Raw genomic sequence first — 16,758 nt, forward strand, 5'->3', positions numbered from 1 at the left:
AAAATCACATGTTTGTTAGTGTATAATGCTCCTGTTAATTATGGAACCCCAAAGTCAACTGTAACTGCATAGAACCACTCAAGATGTCTCGTAGGAGACCTAGCAACGCCTTATATTGATGGCAGACGAACCCCCTGCCAGTGACCAATAGAGTCGCTTGTACAGACTTTTAAAATCCTCATGCCGCAACTTGGCTTCAAGAGTTAAAGGTCAGTACAAACGACCAATAGAGTCGATCGTACAGACCTTTTAACTCTTCTCCCCAGCCCAAGTTGAGAACCTACGGATTTCCGCTCCCGTTAATCCCTGCGATGCTGCGTAGATAAATTAGGCTAGATGGGGAAGGGACCAGGGAGATTAGTAGACGAAGACAAACACGAAGATTCTTCATGTTGTGTGTCTTCGCATACGTTTTGCCGCCGCCATGAGCAATGAAAACACACCTTTCGTGTTCATTTTCATGTTCACCTTTTCACCACTAGTTTTCTGGTGTATGTTAGGTAGCTAATTTCTGGCGGTGACTGAATACTAAGAGGGTCCATCTAGACACAAGTATGTTGCAGTGAGGTGTAGTGCAGGCATTAGAGGGTACCCTATAATTTTGTACAGTGTTATTTGTATGATGAAGGCGAAACCCTAGCGTATGTGGAGCTGAAGCAAATTAAATAGTTTTATGGTTCAAAAAAATGAATGTAGACTGAAATCAGTCCTTTACAAGGGTTAATCCATTGAGTGCAAGGTGTTTACTAAGGTGCTAACCTAAACTGTTGTATGGGAAGATGTTTAACCAGGGCTGCTGCACATATACTGGTTGTTTCTACAGTAAACAACACAATACTGTGTTTGGAAACAGAATAAGATGCACATATGTTGCCTTTCACATTCACTATGATAACTATGAAGGTTGCATGAAGTACCTGGAGAATGATTAAAAAAACGTTGTTACACTGGTAGCATTTACAATTGAGAACTGCATGAGCAACAGTGACTATGTTTGTCTCTATCTGTGTACACAAAATTAATGGAACTTGATCTAATAGGCCATTTATCAGGACGCATACATGAGAGCACAAGCAGCATCATGTTCGTTAATACACCAAGGTTTGTAGCTTGGCAACCTGTCTGTTATTGTTTTGATATACTAGCAAGGACGATTGTAAACATGTCAATATATATATATATATATATATATATATATATATATATATATATATATATATATATATACCGTATTTGCTCGATTATAATACCCCTCGTCTTATAATCGGGGTCGTCTTATAATCAGACCTCAAATAGGTCTGACTATGAGACAACTAAGATCCAGATCCCCCGCAGGTGCAGGGGACCTGGATCCTCCTGTCTCCCCCCCACCCCACTTACCGGTGCTTCTGAGTCCCCGGTGTGTAGCCGGGGCAGTGTGTAGATGTCTACGCGATTCACGTACACAACTTACGCTGCAGCCGGAAGGAGGTGTGGCTAGCAGCGGGGGTTGTCTGCGTCCATCGCGCAGACCTTCCCCGGCTGTCAGAGATCAGAGTTTCCGGCACCGGTGCGGGGACATCTACACGCTGCCCCGGCTACATGACGGGGGACTCAGAAGCACCGGTTTGGAGGAGGGAGGGGAGGGAGTGTTAAATGGGGGGCATAAGGCATTTCTGGAGGCAGAGTGCTCTATGAAATGCCTTTTAACCCGCTTAATGCCACTCTGCCTCCATAAATGCCTTTTTAACTCTCTATACACCACTCTGCCTCCTGAAATGCCTTACACCTCCCTATATGCCACTCTGCCCCATAATATGCCTTTTAACCCCCTTAATGCCAGAGTGGCATATAGGGGTATAAGGCATTTCTGGAGGCAGAGTGGCACATAGAGGGTTAAAAGGCATATCATGGGGCACAGTGGCATTTAGAGGGTTAAAAGGCATATCATGGGGCACAGTGGCATATAGAGGGTATAAGGCATTTCTAGGGCAGATGTGTATAACTGGGGGGGGGGCAGGTTGGAAAATAGAAGGAAATAAAACCAAAATATTTTTCTCAATCATAGCTTTTATTAAAATTTTTTTACATGAATTAACATTTACTGGTAAAACTTTTTTCCTATAGGGTCATCTTATATTCAGGCTTTTTCTTTTTTTTCCTAATTTAATATTCAGATTTGGTCGTCTTATAATCGAGCAAATACGTTATATACTCTTTAACATTGCAAGCAGACCATCGGCTAACTAATGATAATCTACGGAAAATGTCTATAATGAAAAGAAACAAATGTGATGCCCAAATTCTTGCACAAATTAGGCACAAAGTCATGCATTTTATTAGAGAACAAGTTATGTTCTGGTCCCCTTCTCCGTTACCTTCTCTTCTGTTGGGCCCAAAGAATGGGTGCTGGTTGACAGACAAATTACAATTGTAAGATCTGTGTTAGAAATGCTGAAGTAAGTTGAGGGGAAGAAGCAGATTTTTTTTTTTTGCCACAACACCAAGAAGCTGAAAATGTTTCCAGTGCAGGTGTTTAGAACAGATGATCCTGGAGAGATTGAAAGAAACTCTCTATATAAAAATGAGCACATATTTCCTTTTTGTGAGGGTATGTCACCAAGAGTGCCAAATGATAAGAGTTGGAGGCTGCTATAACTAATTCCACTAGTAAGTGTAGGATTCCTCTGGAGGATATGGTTCACTTTCTAGGGCTTTTTAGTCATCTGTGTCTGGCTTTCAACTATTGGTCTCTGGTGCCCATTTAGTAAAGTGATGGCTTCCACCAGTAATGGTGACTTTGTGCATAACTTATGAGTACTGAGTGTACTTTCTTTGTGCCTTGGCTACTGCGGGATGAGAACCAGAACCTTTGATTTCATGGTGGTTACTCATAGAGCACTCTGGGTAAAATCTTTGGCTGCTGATTTTATTTACTTGGGAATAATTTGCTGTAAACTGTTGGCGTTCAAGTTTGAGCAGTCAAGTCAATCCCTCCCAATTTTCATCAGTTTGTATGCATGGAGTAGTGAATCTCCATGCAGGTTACTTGTGCCTTCATTGAGCTCAGAAATACATAAACCATTTTGAGTGTCCAGTCATTGAGGTTTGTGGGCATTTGTTCATGCACAGCTCTCTTGGGGTCCTTCTGCAGTATTTCCATCGGGTTGAGGTCTGAATTTTGACTGAGCCTTTTCTTTTCTAGCCCTTCTGTTGTAGATTTGCTGGTGTGCTTGGGATCATTGTCCCGATGCATTACCTAATTTCGCTGTCGGGCAAATGGCCTTAGATGACATTGTTTCTTTTATTACTTACATAATAGTAGCACCATACTAAAGATAAAGACATTAATAACAATGTGGTTAATAGTTTCCTATATTATAGTCTATTGAGTACAAGTGATAAAGTAGCAATCTAAGTAATTACAAGATGTGAAATTACAGGATTTAAACTAGAATATAGTCTTGAGTACCTGAGTGGCTCTTTACTTAAGTGGTACAAAGTAGATACATTTGCAGTCCAGGTGATAATCTGTCTTGCAATACTTGCTAACGTATTACTTGGCGATTGAACGCGCATTCTATCTACATGAACATAAAGCTTCTGTTCCCCTGGCGATGGTGTTATCTCTGGAAGTCCTGCTGTGATGTCTAACTGTGTCTTCGTAGGTAATGGGCTTCCAAAACGCTGACCATCTACCTCTTTCAGTGAAACAGTCCTGCAGTAGGCTGTGTGCCTCTGTCCAGCAGTGCATGAGAACATGGTTTTGTGTCTGCTCAGGCGGACATGAGATCATTGACCCCTGGCTGACCCCATGTGAATTCCCTGTTTTGGGCTTGGACTGCCTATACAGCACTTATATATCTGGCCTTCCAGCCTATCCTGCTCAAGAGTGTCTTTACCAACAGTACAAAGGGCCACCAGTGCATCCTGCAGGGATAGGCCAAAAGATGTCAGCTTGTGACGCCATAAAAAAACCTTGAAAACCTGGATCACGAGATGGGGCAGATGCTTCTAGCCAGAGTGGATGTGACCTATGTCCAAGCACAGGTGGTGGTGTTGGCTCCTCCTTAGCCCAATCCTATGCTTCCTCAAACCCTCTGTCTACCTTCTTCTTGTTCTTCTTGTTCTTCTTGTTCTTCTTGTTCCTGAACAAGTCTGCCGTTTTGAGATGTGCCATTTTTGAAGATGTTCCTTCATTTATTCTAGTCAGATAGAACCTAAGAAGGATAAGTCATAAGACAAGTTTCCAAGATGGGGTCTCCAGACCCTCCTGAGAACTCTAGGTTGTAATACAGGTACTGCCTTCAACCATGCAAGTCAATGGAGCCTACCTGTAAGGACTTACCTGCCTCTCCGGTCCCGCGCCGTGGCTGGTCCCGCGACGCTGCCTCCTCAGCCGGCTTCCCGGGCAGCTAGTACCACCGCTACCCGGTCGGCGTCTTCACCGCGTGGCCGACCACGCGGCAAACAGGTAGCACAGCGCCACCGTGTGGCCAAAAAGTAATATTACACGTTACATACGTAACGTGTTCTTATAGCCTCGGTTGACCTCCTTAATGCAGGACACACCTCCACCTGTCCCTATTTAAACCTGGACTTCCTCTTCTGGTTCACCCTTGGTTGGTGTATTCTGTGGTTTTCCTGTGCGAGTTGCTGTGACTATTTCTTCGTTTGACCCGGCTTGCTGACTTCGTTCCTGTCTCCTGATTTGGCTCCTGATTCCTGTTCGTCTGGTATTTGATTCGGCTTGTTGACCTCGTCTCTGGATTCTGATTTGGCTTATCCTGATTACCTGTCTGACCCGGTTGGTTCTCTGACTTTCTGGTTCCTGTTTGGCCTGGCTAACTCTGCCATCTGGGGTCCTACCTCACCATAATCGTTACAGTACCAAGGGTCACCATGGACCCCGCGGAGATTGGCCAGAAGATGTCTACCTGTGAAGCCCGTATTGAAAGTCTGGATCATCGCATGGACCAGTTTGCGCAGGCTTTGCAAACACTCCTGGCGAGGACCGATCCAGCACGTGGTCCTCCTCCTGTGCCTGCTGCTGCACCTGTTGCTGTTCCACCGCCTGCTGATCCAGGTCTTCATACCCTCCGTTTACCACCTCCTCCCAGATATGGAGGAGATCCTGCTACCTGTCGTGGATTCCTCAATCAGTGATCCATTAACTTTGAGATGTCTCCCTACTTGTTTCCTTCTGACAGAGCTCGTGTGGGGTATGTCATCTCCCTACTCACTGACAGGGCTCTGGCCTGGGCAACTCCTCTTTGGGAACGCAATTCTCCAGTGGTCAACGATTATACTGACTTTGTAACCACTTTCCGTCAAGTGTTTGATAGGCCGGGTCGCGGCCATATTGCCTCGTCAAGTCTCTTTTCACTGCGTCAGGGTACACGCAGTTTATCTGACTATGCCATTGAGTTCCGTACCCTGGCTGCAGAAGTGGCATGGAACAACGATGCCTTGGTTGCTGCCTTCACTAATGGCCTATCTGACCGCCTAAAAGATGAGGTGGCTGCCCGGGACCTGCCCACGGATTTGGAAGAACTCATCGCCTACATTGGCCACATTGATCTGCGCCTCCGGGAACGCCAGGTACAGCGAGATCGCCAAAGGAGGGCTCCAGTACGTTTTGCTCCACGTCCGGCTTCTTCTGACTCTGCTTCTCTTCCGCCTGAGGAGCCCATGCAGATCGGCTCCACACGTCTCTCTGAGGAGGAGAGATCCCTGCGGCGCCAACAGAACCTCTGTATGTACTGTGGCAAACAAGGACATTATGTGCGTTCCTGCCCTGTGAAGCAGGGAAACTACAAGGCCTAAGGAGGGTTGGGGTACCTCCTCTAGGCCTTTCTGCTGCCTTTCCCCATGACCGGGCGCCTCGTATGTTTGTGCCTACATCTCTCACTATTCAGGAAAGCACCATTCTGGCTCCAGCCCTTATAGACTCTGGAGCTGCAGGAAACTTTATTGACCATGACTTCTGCAGGCTCCACAATATACCCTTGCAGGAGAAAACCTCCCCGATCTTCGTGGAGGCCATTGACGGTCGACCTCTTCAACCTGCAGCGGTGACCCACGAAACTATCCCGCTTCGTCTCAGAGTTGGGGTTCTCCATACAGAGACTATAACGCTCCATGTGATAACTACTCCGGCTGCCCCCATTGTCTTGGGCTACCCTTGGCTGCAGCTGCATAACCCTGACATCGATTGGTCTACCCGTGAGATCACTTCCTGGCGGTGCTCCTCCTGCATGTTCCCTCAACCATGCTTAGTGAAAATCGCCTCTTTGGATACCACCACCCTGCCTCCGCAATACCAGGGATATGCTGACGTGTTTGATAAGAAAGAGGCTGACTCCTTGCCTCCTCACCGTCCCTATGATTGCCCTATTGACCTGCTTCCTGGAACCGTACCCCCAAGGGGCAGAGTGTATCCGTTATCCCCGGCCGAGACTGAGGCCATGGAGGCCTACGTCCAAGAAAACCTCCAAAAGGGCTTTATCCGCCGCTCCGCTTCTCCCGCCGGTGCAGGCTTCTTTTTTGTGTCTAAAAAAGATGGCGGTCTACGCCCGTGCATAGACTATCGGGGCCTCAATCGAATCACCATTAAAAACACATACCCCTTGCCACTCATTACCGAGTTGTTCGACCGCCTGAAGGGATCAAAGGTGTTCACTAAATTGGACTTACGTGGTGCTTACAACCTCATTCGTATCCGTCAGAACGATGAGTGGAAGACAGCTTTTAATACCCGCTCTGGCCATTACGAGTATACAGTAATGCCATTTGGGCTCTGTAACGCCCCAGCAGTATTTCAGGAATTCGTTAATGAGTGTTTCCGGGACTATCTTCACCAATTCGTTGTCATCTACCTTGATGACATACTTATCCACTCGCCGGACCCTATTTCACATCGGATACACGTTAAAAAGGTCCTGGCACGCCTTCGTGAAAACCGTTTATACGCTAAATTGGAGAAATGCGTATTTGAAGTTTCCCGCGTACCCTTCCTTGGTTATGTCATTAGCGATACAGGGTTCGAAATGGATCCTGACAAGCTGCATGCCATTCTGCAATGGCCTCAACCACAAGGACTGAAAGCCCTCCAGAGGTTCCTCGGCTTTGCTAACTATTATAGACGATTTATCCGAGACTTTTCTAAGGTTGTGGCTCCCATGACTGCGCTCACTAAAAAGGGGTCTGACTGTCATAATTGGCCTGCCTCCGCTGTTCAGGCCTTCCAGAAATTGAAGAATCTGTTTGTGTCTGCTCCGGTCCTCGTTCACCCTGATGTCTCTCAACCCTTCGTTATAGAAGTAGACGCTTCAGAAATTGGCGCTGGAGCGGTCTTATCTCAGCGGAAAACATATGAAGGGCCGCTACATCCTTGTGGGTTCTTTTCCAAACGCTTTTCTCCTGCGGAGAGGAACTATGACATCGGCAACCGGGAACTACTGGCAGTCATCCTCGCCTTTACTGAGTGGCGTCATCTCCTAGAGGGTTCCCGCATACCTGTTACTATTCTCACAGACCACAAGAACCTCCAGTATATTGCTGATGCCAAACGTTTAACCCCCAGGCAAGCACCATGGACTCTCTTCTTATCCCGTTTTAATTATGTTATTTCCTATCGCCCGGGGTCTAAAAATACCAAGGCCGACGCTTTATCCCGTATGTTCTGCACAGCCACAGAGGAGAAACCAGACCCGGAACCCATCGTCCCAGCTAACCGTATTATCTCCGCTGTATCTCTAGCCGTTGCTTCTCCCCTCCTGCATTGCATTCAAGCCAGCCAACCATCTGCTCCAGCCCATACCCCACCTGACAAACTGTTTGTGCCTCCTGTGTACCGTGAAAGGATACTTCAGTTACACCATTCCACAAAGTTTTCTGGCCACCTTGGTCTTCGACGCACCTGCCAGGCCCTAGGCCTCCGTTTTTGGTGGCCCTCCTGGAGACAAGACGTGGCTGATTACCTCAGATCCTGCCGCATATGTGCCACTACCAAGACCCCCAGGACTCCTCCAGCTGGTCACCTACGGCCCCTTCCGGTGCCTTGTCGTCCCTGGACCCATATTGCCATGGACTTCATAGTGGAACTTCCTCTATCCCGCCGCTACACCACCATACTCACCATCGTGGACCGCTTTTCCAGGATGGTTCATTTTGTTCCGCTAGTTAAACTTCCCTCGCCCAGAGAACTCGCGGACATCTTCATGAGAGAAGTTGTTAGACTCCACGGAATTCCCCAGGACATCGTATCTGACCGTGGAGTCCAGTTCATCTCCCGGTTCTGGAGGTCGTTCTGTAAAGCCATAGGTATCACCCTGTCCTTTTCCACGGCTTATCACCCCCAAACCAACGGGGCAGGGGAGCGTTCTAATCAGCGCCTTGAACAATATCTACGAGCTTTTGTTAACGACAACCAGAACGACTGGGCTGACCTCCTCCCGCTTGCGGAGTTCGCCCTCAATAACTCCGTGCAAGGCTCCACCCAACACACTCCCTTTTATTGTGTCTATGGTTTCCACCCGGTTGTTTTGCCTACAGACACCCCAGAGGTAGGGGTACCTGCTTTGGACGCACACCTAAAACACCTGTCTTCTGTTTGGTCCTCTGTCCGCTCTGCGTCCATAGCTGCTTCTCAGACACAAAAGAGGTATTATGACCGTAAAAGGTTACCTGCCCCTTCCTATATGCCTGGAGACAAGGTGTGGCTCTCTACCCGTCACATACACCTTCGCTGTCCTTCGCAAAAACTAGCACCGTGCTTTATTGGACCATACTCCATCCTCCGCCGTATCAACCCTGTCACATATGAACTGAACCTGCCACGTAACCTTCGTATTCCTCGCACGTTTCATGTCTCCCTCCTGAAGCCAGTGTTGTTCTCCCGTTTTACTCGTCCTCTGGCCAGCCCTGGTCCCGTTTCTGTCACTTCCTCGGAGAACTACGAGATCCGTTCCATCCTCGATTTCCGCATCTTCCGGGGTGCTCTGCAATATCTGGTTCACTGGAAGGGTTATGGACCTGAAGAAAGATCTTGGGTGCCCGCCTCCGAAGTCCGCGCGCCTCGGCTGGTTCGCCTCTTCCATTCCAAATACCCCGGGAGGCCTGGCAGGGGTCCTGGTCGCCCTTCGGGCGGTTCTCGAGGGGGGGGTACTGTAAGGACTTACCTGCCTCTCCGGTCCCGCGCCGTGGCTGGTCCCGCGACGCTGCCTCCTCAGCCGGCTTCCCAGGCAGCTAGTACCACCGCTACCCGGTCGGCGTCTTCACCGCGTGGCCGACCACGCGGCAAACAGGTAGCACAGTAATATTACACGTTACATACGTAACGTGTTCTTATAGCCTCGGGTGACCTCCTTAATGCAGGACACACCTCCACCTGTCCCTATTTAAACCTGGACTTCCTCTTCTGGTTCACCCTTGGTTGGTGTATTCTGTGGTTTTCCTGTGCGAGTTGCTGTGACTATTTCTTCGTTTGACCCGGCTTGCTGACTTGGTTCCTGTCTCCTGATTTGGCTCCTGATTCCTGTTCGTCTGGTATTTGATTCGGCTTGTTGACCTCGTCTCTGGATTCTGATTTGGCTTATCCTGATTACCTGTCTGACCCGGTTGGTTCTCTGACTTTCTGGTTCCTGTTTGGCCTGGCTAACTCTGCCATCTGGGGTCCTACCTCACCATAATCGTTACACTACCTTTCTAATCACAATGTGATTAGTAAAATAAATAAGAAAAAAACATTTGGTAAAAAAAATAAATTCCCAGCTGATGTACCTTCCAGTTCCAACAAAATCTACAAGTATTTATAAAAAAAAGTTTATTTTTATTAGCAATTCCTAAAATTAACTCTATATCTTCAAAATAATTCTTGAAAGGAAAGAGTTAAAATACTGGCATGTTAAATGCTCATAGGGTAAAAAATGTATGATTTTATGGGGTATATCGAATTGGCTGGGTTCAAAGATGTCCCAAAAATAGGACATGTGGAATAAAGAAGGAGAGGCTCAGCACTTCAATAGTGAGGTGAGTTTATTTCACACACCTAACTATTGAAGTGCTGAGCCTCTGCTTCTTTATTCCACATATTTGAGGGACTGGTGGTACCCTGGCTCGTCCACCACCCCATAACTGAGTGCCGTATTCTCACCCCTCGTTTTTCTGAAGAATATGACATGGGCACAGACTGATCAGATGTCCGAATTCCCCAAAAAATGCACACCTCACATCTGGCCTTTTCTTCCTAATGTAAGATTTACACAAAAAATACTACTTCAAACTTTGATAAAAGCTGGTGGTAAAATTAGTGCAGGGTGAGAGTTAAAAAAACTAGCATTTGAAAATAATGTCTAGTTTTCAAAGATATATTTGATGAGGTAAATTGAACTGACCGGCTTCAAAGATCTCTGATATGTGGGCAGAATTTTCAACGCATCAAAATTCCAATGTCAAAAATACACACATCCCAAATGTGGCCTATTACCGCCCAAATTAGAAAAAGTTCTTAATTTACAGACACTGGGATCATAGAAACATAGTAAGTGAGAACAGATGAGAACCATTTGGCCCATCCAGTCTGTCCAACTGGCCACTTATCAGGTACATCATTACATCATTTCATCATTTGTAATACTCCATGAGTGGTGTACATGTTGCAGTGTGGATGTGGTACCCACTATCTGGGGTAAGTTAGAAAGCTGATAAGGATTCAGTACCATTTCAAGCATTGCAAATTAATACCCTTTAGGACAGAGATGTTTTTTAAATTTATTTTTACCCTTCATGACAAAGGCTTTAACCTATCTGCAGTGCTCATGTTTAGCTGTAATGTACCCACACAAGTTATATATTGTTGTTTTTTTCCAGTAGAAGAAAGGGTTTCTTTAAATACCATTATTTTGATCATATCAGATAATTTACTAAAAAATATATAAAATATGGGGAAAAAATGAAAAAATAAGTATTTTTCTGAATACAAATGGTATTGAAAAAAACTTGCAGCACTTGGGGAAGTTGTCCCTCCCGCCTCATAAAAAATTATGACCCTTGCAGATAATACAAGTTTTTGTCAGAGTATTTCCTTTTCTTTGGCAACCATTTCAAAATTTGACTGCAGTCTCATGTAATTGTTCAATGAGGTATCAATATAGATTGTCAATTGTAGAATTTGTCATCTGTAGTGTAGGCACCTAAGGTACTGCTTAATAGATACTGCCAAAACGAAAAATCCATTAGAAGCTAAAAAAAACATGTGGCAGTGTGATTAAAACAAAATCACATTTTTGAATGTTGTAAAACTGTCTTTGCAAATAGAATCCTGTTGCTTTGAGCCAGGTGTCCAGTCTATTTTGCCACAATAAGAGGAACAAGAAGCGTTTAGCAGGTGCTGTCTGCTAGCTTGCTGAGATCTGTGTTTCTCTGTCTACCACGTGCTGCAATACTGAGCGGAGAACTGGGATGTTTCATAAATCATTCTTACAGAGAGGATCGCCACTAGAACGCAGGTTGAGACCCCAAAGGGGTCGCCTAAGGCCATCGGAAAACGCATATTTCACAATATATAATTACATAAATTTTATGGTTGGGGGTCACCACAACATGAGGAACTGTAGTAAAGGGTCGCGGCATTAGGAAGGTTGAGAACCACTGCACTAGAAGAAGCAAGTACAGGCGGACATATCTCTGCACCGTCAGACCATGAAAAAAAGAGAGGGGCTTATAATAGGATTTGAGGGGGTTTTCAGAAAAGAGCATGGCATGGGGCTGCAGCCTTAAAGCTCTCATAAATATAAGATCAGCAAGCACTTGTTCCTGTCTCTTTGTACTGGTGACAAGTTGTTTAGGAAGGGCCCCTCCTGGACCACACCTGCTGGAGAGGTGAGAGGTTAGTGGGGGTGAGCAGGAGGGGAGTATGTATATGTGTGTGAACATGAATGTTTAATTTGTGTGAGAGCATGAATGTTTAGTTGTGTGTGTGTGTGAGAGATAATGGGTGTGTAATTTGTGTGTGTGTGAGAGAGCACAGATGTCTAATTTTGTGAGAGCACGGATGTCTGTGTGTGAGCATGGGTGTGCAGTTTGTGTGTGTGAACATGGATGTGTAATTTGTGTGTTAGTAAGTATGTGTAATTTGTGTAACTATGTTTTACATGTGTGTGCCAGAGTGTATGTTGGAAGGGGGCAAGGGGCAAAGAAGGCACAGACAAGTTGTTTGGGGGGACTGGGGGCAAAGATCTGTGACATAATGCTTGGTGAAGTTGGGGGGGGGCACCGGTGCAATCTTTATTTCTACCAGGGCCCTGTGGTTTCTAGTTATGCCCCTGAATATATCACTATGCTGAGCTGGTTATTGCCAGACCATGGTTTGCACAGTTCTTGTTTTATTGTTGTAAAATATACCAGAAAAATACACTTTGTCTGCTTGTATGCATTTTTGCCACTCGCAAGATGGGGGTGCCCTTTAAAAAAAATACAAGTTTCCAAGAGGGTGTCCAGACCCTCCTGAGAACCCTGGCTCACCTTGCAGGTTGAATTCAACCATGCAAGTCAATGGAGCCCAGCTTTCTAATCACAATGTGATTAGTAAAATATTTAGAAAAGTAAATGGTTTGATGGGGTAAATTGGAGTGGCCGGATTCAACGATAAGGTATAGACACAGACTGACCAAAATGGAAAAATAAGCGCACTTCTCATTTAGCCCCAAATAACCAGACAAACCCATGCATGGGTGGTATCACTGTACTCAAGAGATGTTGCTGAACACATATTGGGATGTTGTGTGACATATAACAGCAGATGTACATTCATACCTGAAGTACAATGTGTGTGAAAACCCCCCCACAAAAAGTACCACCACAAATCTTGACAAAGGCTGGTGGTAAAATTAGTGCATGGAAAGTGTTAAAATACCGCTATTTGAAATAGCCTAGTTTTAAAAAATACATGATTTGATGGGGTAAACTGAACTGACCGACTTCAAACATGTCCCAAATAGGACATGGTGGGAGAAGGACAAAATGTCAAAGCACCGAATTTAAAAATAGCTTTTTAAACTGAGGACAAGTAGTAGAATCTATTTAGCAGGTTTTTTCATTAGCTTTTTTGGATGTTTCTGAAGAAAGCTCTTATCCTGAAAACAAAAACAGTATAACACTTGTGTGGGTACACTAAATAGGAGAGGAGAAAATTACACGACCATCCTTGGGCACGAGGGGTACAAAAAATAAAAAACAGTCTGGTCCTTAAGGGGTACATTCTTAATTTACAGCATTCGCTCCTGCCTAAAGCTTTTGCACAGTGCTGCGTGTGTGTGTATGTATGTATGTATGTATGTATGTATATGTGTGTGTGTGTATATAATATATTATTGCTTCTGGCGCAAAGCTGAACTCATCCCTTTTTTTTGCGCCAACAATATTTTCAAAGAGAGATTTGAGGCTGTACCAAAACACCCACATAGTGTACATTCTTGTTTTTCCGCACTTTTTCCTATTAGTTCTTGTTTTTTTTGTTCTCAGTGTGTTGCATCCTTTGGCAAGTATAGCATTTTTCTTCTCTAAGGCAGTGATTTTAGTTAGCTTAACCCTTTGTGGTATTTGCTTCCTTATAACATTTTGTACTTGTAGTATTATGTACAATTCTTTCACAAATCCCTAATCATTGCCACCCAGGCTAAAATCAGAATCATTAGTTAATGCAAGATATTTTTTGATCTCCAACATACTGTATATTGCTCAGAATGCTCCAAATGCCAGCCTCTGTAAGGTAAAACTGTTTTTAACCCAGTAACGATACCATTTCTGTATATTGCATTTGCCATCTTACTCACCCTAAGGTATTTGTAACAATGCATGTATAGATGCATAGTAATGTTGTAAACAGCCCTACAATCTTCACTGAGGTATTTTGGAAAGTGAAGAGAAATTTGCATTAAATAATATGACTGAAGTGTGTGTTGATGGTATTTCAGATCAGGACTGCATTTTAGTTTTATCTTGGGTGTGACAGTTCAAGTTCAAATCTATGAATTGGTTAATTAAATCTGTCTTAAACTATTAAAGGCTCTTGTAGCAGGATAGACTGCAGTCATCTTATGTTTGGAGGGGTGAAAATGGTATCAGAAGTGCCATGAAGGAACTGCGTGTTAAATAAATATTTTTATGGTGCTCCAAAATGTTGCATAGCTTAAATTTCTCTTAATACAAGTTTCTTTTTTTTTGTAGAATATGATGGAGATTGGTGGTCTACCACTCGAACTGTGGCGTCTAATTCTTGCCTACCTGCCTTTGCGTGACTTGGGCCGCTGTGGATTGGTCTGCAGGTCCTGGTATGATCTGATCCTCAGCCTTGATAATACACGGTGGCGGCAGCTCTGCTTATGCTGTGTAGAGTGCAGACACCCTAACTGGCCCATACAGCCAAATGTGGAGCCCAGGTCATGGAGGAATGCTTTTAAACAGCATTATGTAGCATCTAAAACATGGACTAAAAACGCACAGGACTTGGAATCCTCCAACTGCCTGTATTTATTCCGTAGGAAGAAGGACAGAAGGGTCCTCTGTGTCGGGTATGGGTGTGAGTATGAAAACCTAAGGACTGCTGTAGCTTCAGCTAATATTTATGACCGTATCCTGCTGCAACCAGGCGTGTATGAAGAACAAAATGAGATCATTCTGAAAGTTCCTGTAGAGATTATGGGCCAGGGTAAGCTTGGTGACGTAGCTTTGCTTGTCTGTATTGACCAGCAGTGCCCAACTTCTCGGCTATGCAATTTGGTCTTTATGCCTGCTTGGTTCTCTCCAGTAATGTTCAAGGTAAGTTTGCTTTCATTTCACATCAGCATGTGGTACAAGGCTATCCACATGCAGACTGGTGTACATGATTAACTTATTGTTATTAAAGTATTGACCTGTGGTATTTTATACGGGAAATAAACTATAATATAGTGTTTACATAAAAAAGCAACATGGTGAATGAAAACCCTTTATTGAATGAATGGTTTATATTTTCCCTATGCCCGTTGAAGAGAAATGGGCAGCAGGTAATGGTGACAGTTTTTATGATGTTATTGTTGAAGAATGTGTAACACCCAACCAACTCTCCAGACGGAATCACAAAGTGAGAGCAAGAGAGTATTCTAAATACTCTTATCACCTACCAGCCTTCTCCAGTGTCTAGGAAATTTTAGTTACTGTTCCTGTGTACACTGCTAAATTTGGCACTTTTGTAACTAAATGCAGCATGAGAAGCACCATTTCAGGTACTATTGAATACCCAAACCCTTCCAAGAAATAATTGTTTATTTAAGTGACATTTTGCATCATTCATGATTTTTAATGACTTAATTATTATGTGGCAAAAAAAGCCAGATTGTTGCTATAGAAGCTGAAAAAGGTTCCTAGGAGGATCTAGGAGCCAGCCAAAAAAATGAAGCCATTTTTTTTAATCATATTTTTAAAGTTTCGATCATATGACCCCTCTCCTTGCTGTTTAAGATGATGGTTCAACATCATAAGTCACCTTTAATATATCACACACACATCTATCTATCTATCTATCTATCTATCTATCTATCTATCTATCTATCTATCTATCTATCTATCTATCTATCTATCGTAATTAAGACATGTGTCATATTCTAAAGATAGAAATATCTCACAAAACATTTGTAATTAATAAATAAAAGGTTTTCATAAAATATGCAGCACACACCCCTCAAGCCTGCCCTACTTTTCATCTCCCAGGTGCCACAAACTGTAGGCTCAACACACTAACTGTAACACCATACACTGACATCCACACACACTCATGCTAACACCATATGCTAACACACACAATCTAACAACATACAGGAACAAATACACATCCTAACGGCATACACTTATAAGGTTACACATACATTCTAACACCATATATTCACATACATGATAACACCATACACTAAAATACACTTACACTCACGCACAACCGCTAACACCATACTTTAATGGACACGCAATTTTGTAACACACACAACACCATATGCAAATACATGCTAACATCCACTCTTTTACACATGCGTGCACACACTAACAACACACACACATAAATGTGTGTATATATATATATATATAAATATATATATATATATATATATATATATATATATATATTATACTCTTACTTAGCATTATACTTAATTCATCTGGCACTAAAATACAGAAGACACGCTGACTGGCACTATACTTTTGCATAAGCCCTGACTCTAGCACTATGCATATACACATACACACTGACTCGAGCACTATACATATAAACACTGACTCTAAGACACTTACTCCCTGTCACCTCGTGGAGACCTGCCACGCCACTGCCTGTCTTCAACCTCTGGGCCACATAATTCATAGCGCATGACCTGCTAGGTCATGGCACCCGCTTCACTGTGCCCCTGCAGCCAAGAAGGGGGGCCTGGGTTCCCAGTGTTGGCCCTGGTCCGTCCTCCCTGGGCGCCAGGAAGTGATTTTTAGTGGCCATGGCATGGTTCTGGGGGTGTTCGAGCCACAAGTTAAACCATAATAGAATTGCTTTTTCATGGTCTATCTGAAATTCTTGCTTGCTTACTCATCCATTGTTTCTTAGTTCATCATACATTAGACTGAAGAATACTACAATAAACTATTCATAATAGTGCTCTGCTAGTGTCAGCTGTCTCAGCTTTTTGCTCTCAGACTACAGAAGAAAACATGATGTACTGTGTCATTGGATTGCATGCTTGCATTTGGAAATATGTTATG

General features: G+C 44.1%; 1 protein-coding gene across 1 annotated transcript in view; it reads left to right on the plus strand.

Annotated features, from left to right (window-relative positions):
* Positions 1 to 16,758, plus strand: part of FBXO10 (F-box protein 10) — a 60,973-nt gene that overhangs the window by 10,034 nt on the left and 34,181 nt on the right. Inside the window, exon 2 of the mRNA XM_053465831.1 lies at positions 14,209 to 14,799. Within this exon, the coding sequence (XP_053321806.1) occupies positions 14,209 to 14,799 (591 nt within the window). The remainder of the gene's footprint in view (positions 1 to 14,208; positions 14,800 to 16,758) is intronic.

Source organism: Spea bombifrons, chromosome 1, assembly GCF_027358695.1.
Source record: "Spea bombifrons isolate aSpeBom1 chromosome 1, aSpeBom1.2.pri, whole genome shotgun sequence".
NCBI classification, from domain to species: domain Eukaryota; kingdom Metazoa; phylum Chordata; class Amphibia; order Anura; family Pelobatidae; genus Spea; species Spea bombifrons.